The sequence below is a fragment of the Onychomys torridus genome, chromosome 14, assembly GCF_903995425.1.
Source record: "Onychomys torridus chromosome 14, mOncTor1.1, whole genome shotgun sequence".
NCBI classification, from domain to species: Eukaryota; Metazoa; Chordata; class Mammalia; order Rodentia; family Cricetidae; genus Onychomys; species Onychomys torridus.
In genome coordinates this window covers 53,622,239-53,635,996 of record NC_050456.1, presented here as the reverse complement: position 1 = coordinate 53,635,996, position 13,758 = coordinate 53,622,239, and the positions used below count along the sequence as shown (strand labels likewise).

The 13,758-nt window shown below is 47.5% G+C and overlaps 1 protein-coding gene across 1 annotated transcript; it reads left to right on the top strand.

The window, feature by feature from the left end:
* The first annotated feature begins 2,032 nt into the window (after positions 1-2,032).
* On the top strand, positions 2,033-11,367 carry Prox2 (prospero homeobox 2). Its single transcript, XM_036206139.1, has 4 exons — positions 2,033-3,322; positions 8,317-8,424; positions 9,738-9,932; positions 11,182-11,367. The coding sequence occupies exons 1-4, from the start codon at positions 2,033-2,035 to the stop codon at positions 11,365-11,367; spliced, it is 1,779 nt and encodes a 592-aa protein (XP_036062032.1).
* Positions 11,368-13,758: the final 2,391 nt, after the last annotated feature.

Below are 13,758 nucleotides of genomic sequence, written 5' to 3'. Positions count from 1 at the left end.
CTGGTTCATTCTGATTGCTTTGCTCGATCACCTGCTAGAAGCCTCCTGGGTAGACTCTGGGTGGACAGAACTTTTCTAGGTGGCTTTTCCACAAACAGCTCCCTCTTAGCTCTTCTCCCAATCTCTGCTCTAGGCATGCTTTCCTAAAGGCAGGTCTCACACCTAGAAACAGGCTTCTGCTCCCCACCTAGACCAACAGGATCCCGGGAACAGACCCCCAGCTGTTGTAGGAATTTAGCAGTCATTGTATCTGGGGCTTTTCAGAAGTACTTTGACCTTGAAGAATCCTTGTAGATTGTTTTGCTGAAGGGACACTAGCCATCCCATGACATTGGTCTCTAGATGCCTCAGGCACACCTGAGGCTCTTGTATTGTGTATTACAAAGGACACACAATAAAGCACTAGAGTCATGGGGGCTTGGGAGGCTCTCCTTTAGTAAAACATGTAAATTAGATTAGGGACCCTGGTATGAGGAAACACTTTGTGTAACAATCAATAAATATGTCTTTGTAAGGCTGTTGGGAGTTCAGTCCATCAAAAGAGGCTGGACCTTCCTGCTGCCACACTGGCCTTAGAATTTCATTGTGGAATGTCTTTTTTTTCCTTCAACCGACCTGCACTACAGGTGGCACCCCGACCCGACAGCCGGTCTTCCAGCCCTTCGGGCACAGGAGTCCTGATCCAATCAGCTTCTCCGTGAGTAGTTGTGGAGTAGATGGTTAAACTAAAAACGCACCATCTCTGGTTTCAAGGCTCCAGGGCAGCAGTTTGGTCAAATCGCAATAACTCTCAAACTTGGGAAGATTATTGGGTTCAGGTGCGCTAGCTCCCAATACTTGTGCACCTGAAACAGCAGGGTTTGGGGGTCAAGGGCAGCATGGACTGTCTTAAAAACCAAAAAAATATGGGGATGTAGCTCAGTCGGTAGAGTGCATGCATGTAATCTCAGCACCTGGGAGGGAGAGGCAAGAGGATCAAAAATTCAGAGTGACTCAGCTACGTAGTAAGTTCAAGGCTAGTCTGGGCTCTGTAAGACCCACTACCAGGGTCCCATTTATTCTAACTGGACCAATGAACGTTGCTATTTTATTTTATTTTTTTGGTTTTTCAAGACAGGGTTTCTCTGTGTAGCTTTGCGCTTTTTCTGGAACTCGCTTTGGAGACCAGGCTGGCCTCGAACTCATAGAGATCCGCCTGCCTCTACCTCCTGAGTGCTGGGATTACTGGCGTGCGCCACTACCGCCTGGCATGGACGTTGCTATTTTAAATGAGTAACCAGGTGACTCTGTTGCTCTGGCTCATTCTGGACCTGACCAGGCTTAGTTTGAGGTCAACCTGCTACTCACTGGTTGTGTATGATCTAGCAGAGACCTCTGCTCTGCTCAGAGCCCAGGGGAGGTGAGTATGCTGTTAAATCGGCCTCCATCATCCTTTGTTGTTGTTTTGACACAGGCTCTCACTATGTGGCTCTGGCTGTCCTCGAACTCATGTAGACCAGACTGGGCTCTAATTCTCAGAGACTACCTGCCTCCCCTTCACGAGTGCTGGGACTAAATGTGTGCACCACCACACCCTACTACCACTATTATTTATTATTCTGCCCCGACAGATATTCCCCAACCCCAAGAGGTTCACTTTTTGGAAGCTTCTCAAAGTGGGGCCCCAATGAATTTGGCCCAGGAGCTAGTTAGAAATGCAGAATCTCTGCTGTTCCAGATTGGCTGAATTGAAATCTGTACTTTCTCAAGCTCCCAAGGTGATCCTTTTGCATATTCAAGTTTGCAAAGCATCATCACTCCAATTGGTTATCTACTGTTTTCTTTCCGTCTTTCATTTCAGGCGTCTGCCCCAGGTCCTGTGGCCCTGGCCTTCCTGAATCCCCGAGGCAGCTAGTTCCCACCCCTCTGAGTGTGAGGTAGACCTTCGGCATAGCTGGCACGCCTCTGGCTGCTCAGTTCAGCAGGGCTCTCACATCTCAAAGGCCCTGAGCTGCTTCAGGGAGCTCTGCACAAGCACCTGTGGAGGCAGGTGATGGATCCACCTCCTGTCTGTCTTTCTCCTCAGTCCCACCTAGCAGAAGCCTGCATGGAACGCGAGAGAAGTCCACCCATAGAAGAGCTCAGCAGAGATTCCTCCTTTCTCAATGGTCAGCTGCCTAGCTCCAGCCTCACTGATGCCGACTGGCTTGGGGATGAGCACATCCAGGCCAAGAGAGCCAGAGTAGAGACTATTGTCCGAGGCATGTGTCTCTCTCCTGGTCCCGTGGTGTCAGGCAGTGCACGAGCCAGGGAGAGCTCATGCTATCCAGAAAAGGCCCGGGAGAGGAAGAGGAAGAGGAAGCAGAGCCTTCCCATGCACCAGGGTCCCCTGAAGTCAGGTCCTGCCTGGGATCGAGGGCCCAAGAAGGGGGGCACCCGGATGAAAGACCAGCTCCATCGACTGAAGCAACAGCTAAGGCATCTGCAAGAGCATGTTCTACAGGCTACTGAGCCCAGAGCACCAGCGCAGGGCCCAGGGGATACTCAGCAAAGAAGCCCCCTGAGGGCAAAGCAGAGGAACAGCTTCCCATCTAGCCCCTGGACCATGGAGAGCACCCCCCACCAGAGTTCTAACAAGGACATCTGTGGAGCAGGAGAACCCAGAACCGCTGAGGTTCAACAGCAGTTGGAGGAGCCCATGCTCCATCCTTCTGGATCACGGGCTTTAGTGGAGACTCTGAGGAAAGAACTAAACAGGGCCATGTCCCAGGCTGTGGACTCAGTATTACAACAGGTGCTACTGGATCCACCGAGCCACCTCATCCAGCAGGAAGGAAGCTGCCAGGGGCTAGCATCAGAGGGCAGAAGCCGGCTCTCACTTCTAGGGAGAAGTGCCAATAAGGACCTCCTTGCTCTTGCTACCCTGCCTAGGAGGGTCCAGCCACAAGCTGGGGTTCTCTTGGGCAAATCATCACTGGCTACGCCTCTAGATTCTCCTATGTGTCCTGTCTCTCCGAGAGCAGTCCCCAAATCCTATCAGAGTCCCCTAGCAAACTGTCCGGTGACAGCTGAGCCTTCCCACATCTGGGAAAATCAGATTCTCAGCCAGCTTCTGGGTCGTGGACCGGATGGCCACTGGAGTGGCAGCCCTCCCCAGGTCTTATCTTCCCAAAGTCAGACCTCCCTCGAATCTGCCCAGCAACCTTGGGTTCTGAGCCAGCAGCAGCAACCCCTGTCTTTTATCCCTGCCCACCTGGAAAGCCGGCCTCTCCAACCCTCCGTAAAGATGGAGCAGAGTGTGCTGCAGGGCACAGCGGACATGATTCCCTTCTCTTCCATCCACATATCCTTTACACTGGTCATTGATGCATCATGGTCACCACCCAAGAAACAGGAAAACAAGATTTGGGGGAGGAAGTGGGGACAAATATCTATGTTATACAGAGAAGAGCTTTGTTTTCCCAATGTCTTTTTTTAAAAAACAGGGTCTCACTCTTTAGACCAGGCTATGTACTTCAGCTGGCCTTGAATCTTGGCAATTCTCCTGCTACCGCCTCTAAAGTGGGGATCGTAAGTGTGAGCTACCATGCCTGCCTTCTCGGGGTTTACTTAATACGCTTTAGGCCTTTCTTCCTCATGCCGCAAAGCCAATTAGTTTCATAACCAAGTGGACCATGTTCTAGGATTTGAATATGATAGGGAGGTTCATTTACTTTATAACCCATCAGATTCTGCCATAACTGACTTGTTCCTTCGGGTCTGAAATGATTTTGTTTACTTGCTTATAAACTCAAATGGGCTTCCAAAAATACGAGAAGTGCCCTAGGGAAGGAAGAAGTCTATCTAATTGGGCTACCAGCTGCTATTCTCCCAGGCAGAGAGGGTTAAAGGAGTTACCTCATCTGAGGTATGACCTCCCCAAACCTCATCGTCCTCAACACAGGAACTCCACATAGTCCAGATAGTCATGATAAATACATAAGGGACCAAGAACTAAGGGGTGAAAGTTTTCCTCAGGGAATTGACCCTCAAAAGCAGCTGGAAGGATGAGAAGCCTTCAGCTTAAGAGAAAGCTTTCAACTGGGTGGCAGTGGTGGTGCAGCACTGGGGAGGCAGAGGCAGCAGACAGATCTCTGAGTTCGAGGCCATCCTGGTCTACAAAGCGAGATCCAGGACAGCCAAGGCTACACAGAGAAACCCTGTCTTGGAGGGAGGGATGGAGGGAGGGAGGAGAGAGAGAGAGAAGGAGAGAGAGCTGCAGCTGTCAGAGATAGAAGGCTGGGCACATGAGATAAGACAAAGACATTTTCCCTCTCTGGGGAAGCCCAAGACATCCAAGATGGCCTGCATCAATCCGGATCTTACTGTATTATATTCATAATCCTTAGGCAGAGTCCTCCACCTCTTTTCTTTTACTTTCTTTCTTTCTTTTTGTTTTTGTTTGTTTGTTGTTTTTTTTTTTTTTGAAGACAGGGTTTCTCAGTGTAGCTCTGGCTGTCCTGGAACTCACGCTGTAGACTAGGCTAGCTTAGAAATCGGAGATTCACTTGCCTCTCTCTCCGGAGTGCTGAGATTAGAGGTGTGAGTCACCACTGCCCAGGTGGAAATCGTTAAGTTAGAAGAAAATGTAGCTTGGGAAACTACTTGGTTAGTTTCTTAACTGTGATTTTCCAGCGCTTTTACTATGCTCAAGTCAGATAGATGTGCAGCTTTAAAAGAATAAAGGCAGCCCAAACTCTGAGGGCTAAAGAACCCTTTTTCCATCAAGCAACTTGTAGGACTAGTGTACCAGAAAGCGTATTTTGGATGTTGCTTTTCTTAGCAAGCTGAGGATGGGAGCTTCTCACTGACTGCATGGAGTCACGCCTTCAGGTTACTGTGTCTGAAGCCCTATGTTCATGTGTGAACAATCCTGTTTGCCTGGTGGCATTAAGGCTCTGAACCCTGGGGGCCAGCGCCAGCCTGTTTTCCTGAGTGCTCTGAGCGCCCCCTGCTGGTCTCTAGTGATAGAAGCACCTCGAAGCTCAGGCTTCCCTGGAAAGCAGTGAAACCTTTAAGAGCCATGCTATAAGAAACATTTATTCTCTACCACTCCCTCTGTGGGCTATAAGAATATCCTTATCCAGACTCGAAATGGGAAATTCTACCTGTTTGGGCCTTTGATATCACTGGCTTAGACTCCCTATTAAAGACCCTCCTTTAAATTTTTTAAAATTTATTTTTGGTTTTATGAGACGGTGTTTCTTTGTGTAGCACTGGCTGTCCCGAACTCGCTCTACGGACCAGGCTGACCTTGAATTCACAGAGATTGGCCTGCCTCTGTCTTCTAGGTGCTGGGACTAAAGGTGTGTGCTACTGCCACCTGGTGAAAGGTCCTCCTTAAAAAGAATCATTTCTTGGGACTGGGTGGATGGCTAAGTGGGTAGGAGTGTTCACTTCTCTTGCATGAGAGCCTGAGTTGGAATTTCCAGCATGCACATAAAAAAGCCAGGCATGGCTGCACATGCTCATAACCCAATGGCAGAGACAGATGGAGCCTGCTTAAGAGCTTGTTGCACAGACCTAGCTGAAATGGTGGCTTCTGACTCAATGAGATCTTCAGGCCCCACAGAAGACAGCCCGCAATTCGCCAAGAGTTTCAGGCACCTACATATGCTTGTCCCTGCCTGGTGGGAAGAGGATGAACTTTAGGTTTGGGGGCCCAGCCCAACACAGTGCTAGCCCAGTCCTGGCTCCATGGTCTAAGGACAGATGTTCTTTGTAATGATCTGAGGTTTCCAGGAAGCATCCTGTCACCTTCTCCTCCTATTTCCTCCTTGCTGCCTGGAGTATGCACTGTTGCTCTCTCTGGGCCATGGAAGCCCCACAAAGCAGGTTCCTTTAAAAGGCAGAAGTATGCATAGCTCCATGTGTCCCCAGCAGCCAGACAGGGTAATAATGATGGTGGTGTTTGAGGGCTTGCTCTGTGGCAGGTGGGTCACACAAACACACCCACCATCATACCATACCACACTCTAAAAGCTCTGAGATCAGTTCACATATTGTTGGTGGCACAACTTATTGGAGGCTATTTATAAACTTTCTCCCACATAGCCCCTGCTGCCACGCTAGTCCCCTTGTTTTTATTTATCTATATTTCATGTGCATTGGTGTTTCTGCTTGCAGGTATGTCTGTATGAGGATGTCAGTCCCCTGCAAGTCGAGTCACAGAGTTGTGAGCTGCCATGTGGGTGCTAGGAACTGAACCCGGGTCCTTTGGAAGAGCAATCAGTGCTCTTAACCACGGAGCTGTCTCCCCAGCCCCTCACTAACCTTCTATAAAAGAATTGAAATTCTTAACTCAGAACTCCATTTGACCCAGTGTCTCAGATAAGGGCTATGGCTGAGGATCAGATATCTGAGAGGCAGGAGCAAGGAGCAAATTAACTTGTCCAAGGTCACAAAACAGGCAAGTGAGGGTGCAGGATTCACATCCAGGATCAAATAGCCAAGCTCAAGTTTTAACCACCGTACATTTTAGAAAGGAGCCCCAGAGAAGTTAGGTGACTTGCCCCAGATCACACAGCTGATAGGTTCCAAATTGGTACCCTAACTTAGGATTTCGGGTTCCTAAATCCATATTTTCCCAGCTTTTATGAACTAGTACGGCAGGGGATGGGGTCTTCCACACAGCACACTAGCTGCCTGGGCCATCTACATTCAGTGGATTTGGTTTCTTTTGGTTAACCCTATTTTTCTTACTGGGATTGCTGTCCTACAGCTACAACTAAATGGATGGGATACCCAAAGTTACTCAGGGAGTGCTCCTTAGCAGCCTTAGGACGGTCTGCTAACTCTAGACATTCATATGTGCTAGGAGGTAGTACCACAGGACTTCTGCTGGTGTTAAAGAGAAGCAAATCTGTCTTGGTGGGGGGTGGCTTGAAGTATAATTTTTCATTTGAATATTTGACTTAATGTTGACCATCCACTTGCTTCTTTAACATGCATTTATTGAATATCTACTATGTTCCTGGCACTGGGATGGGTGTGTGGAACAGAGATAAGATCAAGCCCTCGCCTCCAGGAAGCTCACAGTCTCAGTGAGGGAGACAACATTGTAGTAAAAGTTCCAATGAGTCTAAAGTCCTAATAGAGGTTTGGACAGGAGCCTGTGAGCCCTGGCTGAGCAAGGCCTAATTCTGTAAGGGAAGGTACCACAGGAGACTGAGCTGCAGCTTAGCAGACAATGGGACATTCTACCAGGTGGGGCACAGATGTAGTCCAGGACACAGACTTCTCTACAGAGCAAGAGCATGGTGGGATCTGATATTTTGCCTGACTAGCCAGGACACCACTGAGGTGACTCCTCTCTTCTTTTATAGGAAATTGAGGTAGAACGGAAGGAAGTTTCTACCTGAGGTTTCCAAGTGCTTTGTCTGTGGCAGAGCTGTCTTTCCCACCCCATTCTGAAAAAGTGCACAGGCTACAGGCCACTGTACTGGTACCATATAAGCCATGAGATGTGACTTTCACACACCAAGATGCTTGAAAACTGTGCAACTTAATGATGCAGATGGCTTCCAGCTTATCTGATCCGTTTCCAGAAAAGAAAAATATAGCAAATTCCCCATTCAGCCAAGAAAAAGAAAAAAAAAAAAAAAAACTAAAACAGAAACCACAAAGAACAGGCAATCATTTCTTGGATAACCTGGCAGAATTACTTGATAAACTGGTTTATTATTATTATTTGGAGACAGGGTCTCATGAATCCCAAGGCTGGGTGACCTTGAATTTCTGATCCTCCTGCCTCCCATCTCCCAATTACTGGGATTACAAGCATACATCTATAACTTAATGATTTTGTCATAATAAAATCAGTGTGGACCAGATCACTTGGCCCTTTCTTCTTGTTTTTTGAGACAGGGTTTCTCTGTGTAGTTTTGATACTTGTCCTGGATCTCGCTCTATAGACCCAGGCTGGCCTCGAACTCACAGAGATCCGCCTGGCTCTGCCTCTCGAGTGCTGGGATTAAAGGCATGCGCCATCACCCCTATTGCCTCCCTATCCAAAATGCACTGGCTTGGCTCTGCAGGCAGGTTCAGCACAGTCTTCTTGGTAGTTTTAGTGGAAGGACTTTGGCTGCCCCATCCCCTCTGCTTCCCATCACAAAGGCTGCTTTCCCTGGGTAGATGGAGAATTCCTGCTTCTGCCGTTCTCTTTGTAGGGCTGCTGCTTGCCATGACTTGGAGAAAGACTGATGAGTTTCAGAAGTGTTTCCCATGTTTGTGTAAGTGCCATCAGCACAGAAAGTAAGCTGGTGTTTTAAGATGCTCTTTTCCTTGACACCAAAGCACATCCAGGAAGGCCTAAGCCCTGGTCACTTGAAGAAGGCCAAGCTCATGTTTTTCTTCACGCGGTACCCCAGTGCCAGCCTCCTGAAAGCTTATTTCCCTGATGTTCAGGTAAAGTCGCACACTGTGTTTTAGCCTCTGTGTAACTCTAGGACTTCACTGTCTTCATGTTATTGATGGAGTGAGTGCAATTTCCAGTTCTGAGACTGTCTGGGAAAAATCATGGATCTCTTTATCGTCTGCTATGAAAGGTGGGTTTCAGAACGCTTAGGCCTTTGAGCAGCAGATAATCCCAGCAGTGCATGGGAAGTGTAGGTAGGGGAGGGAATCTTTGGTCTAGTAGTTTACTCTTTGGTGGAGACCTTATGAAAAAGAATAAATGGGGCTGGTGGGATGGCTCAGGGGTTAAGAGCACTTGCTGATCCTGGAGTGGACCTGGATTTGGTTCCCCACACAAATGGCAGCTCACTATCATCTCTAATTCCAGTCCAGGGGACCTGATGCCCCGGCCTCTGTACATGCATGTGGTACACATACATACATGCAGAAAACACACTCATACATATAAATAAAAATTTCTTTAAACTGAGGATTAAACTTAGGTCCTTGGGCATGGTAGGCAAGAGCTCTACCACTGGGCTATCGCCCAAGCCCAAATCTTTTTCTTTCTTTCTTTTTTTTAAAGAATGTGTAAACAGTAAAGAAATATGTAAAATGTAAGGGGCTCAGAATGTAGTTCAGTGGTGCAGCACATGGCTAGCATGAATAAAGACATGGGTTTGATTCTCACTAAATATACATATATATGTATGTGTGTATGTATATATGTGTGTGTGTGTGTGTGTGTGTGTGTGTGTGTGTGTGTGTGTACTTCCATGCAGACTGCTGTCTCTCAAAACAGAGTGGAAGTACACAGATAAAGTGTGCTGGTAAGGAAAATCAAACTGCATGGTGGAACCAAACCCTGCCTGTAATGCACAGGCAGTTTCTGAGATCCACTACTCTGGTTGTGAGGTAAGGGCTCTTGTGACTTTGGACACACCTCAGAGACTCTGAAGCTTTTCAGTCACACAAATTCCCACGGTAGACACGGATTCAGATTTCCATTCATTCTGCAACTCTAGCTGTCAGGAAACTGCTCCCGGGTCCACACCCTTCCCATCCCCTTTGGCCCCTTACTCCTCCTGGCTCTGGGGGCCAACCCAAAGTCATGCTTAGACACATGGATAAAAGCCCAGAAGTCTAGTACATAAAATCTATTTTCTAGTGCATGTAGGAGTTTTGAGTCTAACTGCACAGGGCTGGCCAGCATCTGTGGCTCATTTTTCTGAAGGGAAAATTGTTGGTAGTTGAACCGGACACTTACAGTTCTGACTTGCACCCTGCAGCAAATGTCTGACTTGATGAACCCCTTGTTTGTACAGTTCAACCGCTGCATCACCTCCCAGATGATCAAATGGTTCAGTAACTTCCGTGAGTTTTATTACATCCAAATGGAAAAGTATGCTCGGCAAGCAATTTCAGATGGTGTCACAAACCCCAAAATGCTGGCAGTTCTCCGTGACTCAGAGATTTTTCGAGTTCTCAATACACACTATAACAAGGGAAATGACTTTGAGGTAAGACGATGCACTGAGTCCCTTGAGATCTGAGATGTGTTTTTCTGATTGGCTGGCTCTCTAAAAAACATCCCCCATGTCCTTAAGTCAGCCAGAGAGTAATCTCTGTATCACCAACAAAGATTACAGCTTCCTAATCCTCCACCAGGCAATAGATAGATAAAGCAGCCTGATCAAATCCTGGCTGGCCAGGACTTGGCCATCCTAGACTTACTACTCTGTAATTATCCAGTTACAGAGACTGTTAGCCTTTGTGCTCAGTGCCAGGCGGGGCAGCACCAAATACAGGGCTCCATCTACTTGTCACCTAAGTTTTTTTTGACAATTTCTGCTTGCAAAGACATGGCTCTTGTATTCTCTCAGTCCTGTCTGTGTGGCAAATTGAAATTCTTTCTGGATATAACAAGGCTGAAGAATTCCAAATTCTTGGGGCCTCTATGAAGGTGGTGCCTTAAAGCCTAGGTGTGGAGTGGCACGGGTAGGCTCTTGGGTGGCTGGTAGCTGTTTGGCTTCCTCTTCAGGTGTCTGGTCACAGGCTGCATTTCTTTCTTCTTGCTTCTCTCACTGTGATCATAGGAGTTTATTGATTCTAGGGTACAGTCTGGGGCTTCCACAGCCAGGACATGGTTGGGAACCAAAGCCTATCTATCTATAAGGGAGGAAAGGGTTAGACAGAGTGTGAGCTGGCGGCACAGTTCTACCCTTCCATGTGGGGATGGCTATTTGGTAGGCAGTGGCAGCAGTTCCCCACCCAAGCTGCATCTAGAAGGCCTGTGGGACATCCTATCACCTATGGTGCCTGTTTGGGTGAAGGTCCTGGACCAGCCCCTTCAAATGGCTTTGGAAACAGGGCTTTAAGTCCTTAGGATCTGAGCCCTACAGGACGGTGGGATGCAGTACGGCAGTCATAAGCTTGAGGGCGCTCTTTCTCACAACAGGTCTAGGGAAAAGAAAGCTACAACCTCTCATTTCCCTTCCTTTCCTGCTTAGTTACTGAAACACGCCTAATTGGTGGAAGGAGTAACTCCTGTAAGTCTCCAACACTTGCTCCCAAGACTATCTCCCTGGGTGGTCATCTAAGGTCTGTGTTCCATAAGGGAACAGGGCAGTACTGGGATGCAGAACCTGGGGCAGCAGAGCGGGAATACTCTGAGCCAGCGACAGGCATCATTGCCAGAGTGTTCGCCCGCCATGGTGCCAGTACTCCCAGCCTCATTTCTTCCTTTTCTTGGGGTGTCTTGGGGTACAGGTCCCAGACTGCTTCTTGGAAACTGCCACCTTGACATCACAGGAGTTCTTCAGGGCTGTCTCCGCAGGGAGAGACTCAGATCCTTCCTGGAAGAAACCCATTTACAAAATTATTTCAAAACTGGACAGTGACATCCCAGAGATACTCAAATCTTCCAACTATTCCCAGGAACTGTTTCGAAGCTAAGATTTAAAAAAAAAAAAAAATGAGGCCAAGTATAATGTCCTGTAATTCTAATACTTGTGGGGTGGAGGCAGGGAGGATCAGAAATTGGACAGCCTTGGCTACACAGACAGATGATCAAACAAAATGAGTAAACTGGCCCAGGATGGCCCAAGACTTCTCATAAATGGCAGTCTGACTGTAGCCACATAAGAGGGCACAGGATGACCCCCTCCCATAGGGACAATTGCCATTTTGAATACTTGTTCCCTTGTCCAGAATCATCAGAGACTTAACCACAGTGTAACAACTAAGCCTAGCAGGGTGTTGGTAGTATATTGGCAAAGAAACACAAGTTTGACATCAGAAGACTTAAAAGCCAATGCCACTGTCATCAAGTGCTGTGACACTGATAACTTCTCCAAAAGGAGATTCTCAGCTCTCGTGAAGCAGAGGCAGGTGGATCTCTGAGTTTGAGGCCAAACTGGTCTATAGCAGGAGTTCCAGGACAGCCAGGGCTACACAGAGAAACCCTGTCTCGAAAAAACAAAAACCAAATAAACAAGAAAATTTGAACTGTGGGTAACTCATTGGTCCTTATGCCAGAGAACTGGATTGGCCAGGAGTGTGGAGGAGCCAATGACTATGTAAGCTGAACTTGCGATGGGCCACGCATGCTGTCACTAAGGATCCCAACAGGAAGAAGTCTGACCAACAAGAAACCTGCGAAGTGGCATTGCCAGCTGACAACTGTGGCGCTCAGGGGCGCTTCATCATGCAAGACTTTCCCTGACGGCTTCAGCAAAGCCAGCACCAACCTCCTAAAGGACGTTGGCACTGCTGGTGTTCACATCTGTCTGCTGGACAGCAGGTCAGCTGATGAGCCTCACAGTCCTACTTGACCTGTTCAACAATGCCCCAGCTGCCTATGCACAGAGAACAGTGGAACTCCCTCAGAGATCATCTGGTCCACATGGTTAACTTGTGGAGGAAACTGAGGTAAACACAGGCTACACAGGGCCTCACAGGCCACAAATGGAAAAGCAGAAATGGCGATTTTCCTACTCCAAAATGATTACAGTCCATGAGAGAACTCCCACAGATGAAAAAACAAAACCCATATTCGTTTTTTCCCCTATGGCCTAACACAGTTGTGAGACTGAGTGCCTAGGCAAGGCACCCGTGAGGCTGAACAACTGTGTCTTCTAGTCAGAATCAAGCCTACAAGGACTGCTGAAGGTGGGCAGGGTGGAGTATACATACACTTCAGGTTTCATAGTGCTGAATAAGGAGCAACTGTGCCCACAGTAGCTCCCTTCCCTGCCATCAACACAGAACGAACTCATCTAGCTACTCTACCTTGAAGACTTTATGGGTATGGTGCTGGCTATTGCTAGACATGTATGAACAATGACTTTCCTCTGAATCTTCTGTTCAAATAGTGGAGAAGAAACAGAACATAATCAAAATTAGTCTTTATAGACTACTTAAGGTTTTGGGGTGTTTGTTTTACTGAATATTGAACCTAGGTCCTCCTTCCTTCTTGGTAAGCATATGCTCTTATCACTGAGCTCCACTCCCAGCCAAGAATTTGTGTATGTGGTCTTTTGAGACAGGGTCTATGTAGTCCTGACTGTCCTTGAACTCACAGATCTGCCTGCCTCTGCCTCCAGAGTGCTAGGATTAATGGTGTGCACTACCACAGCCGGCAAATCTTATTTGAAATGCCCCCCAATGTACCCAATTATATATAACCACCACTCTAGTTTATTACTTCTTTCACGAGGTCCCCTTGATCAAAATCAAGGAATTTGCCAAACCTAAGTTTTGAACACCAGAAGCACTGAGAAGCCTGTGCAAAGGCATCAGTTGTTTGGAAACAGAATAGCCCTCTCTCTAGAGCAGTATTACACAGCTATTAAGAAATCCACAGGACACAACTCCAAGTCCAGATGATGGTCCCTGTCCCAGACCTGAACTTCATTAGTCTAGGTTTCTAAAGCTTGAGCGAAGACATCTTCAGGGCAGTGAACTTTATCCTGAATACTAATTAGATGAAAAATGGGCTAGCTCAAATTGAAAACATTTGTGTACTGCAGTCATGCCAGAAAAATTCTCTAACCACTGAGCTCGACACAGAAGAATGTATAAATATGTGTGCTCTGCCAGCCGAAGAGTTCTATCTTATTCCAGTTTTCTGTTTCTATCAAGTGTGTTTTTGTCAGTGTTGGGAACTTTCTGTGAGTGTGAACTGCGCCAGTTATTATGCTTCTTCCGCAGTCATAACATTGCCAAGGGTCTTGTCAGTTTTTCCATTAAGGTATATGTGGGTGCTGATCTCTCCCCAATCAGACATACTCAGATCTGCTCAAGAACTGCACAATGCTATAATCCTTCAATGGCAGACAATAGGCA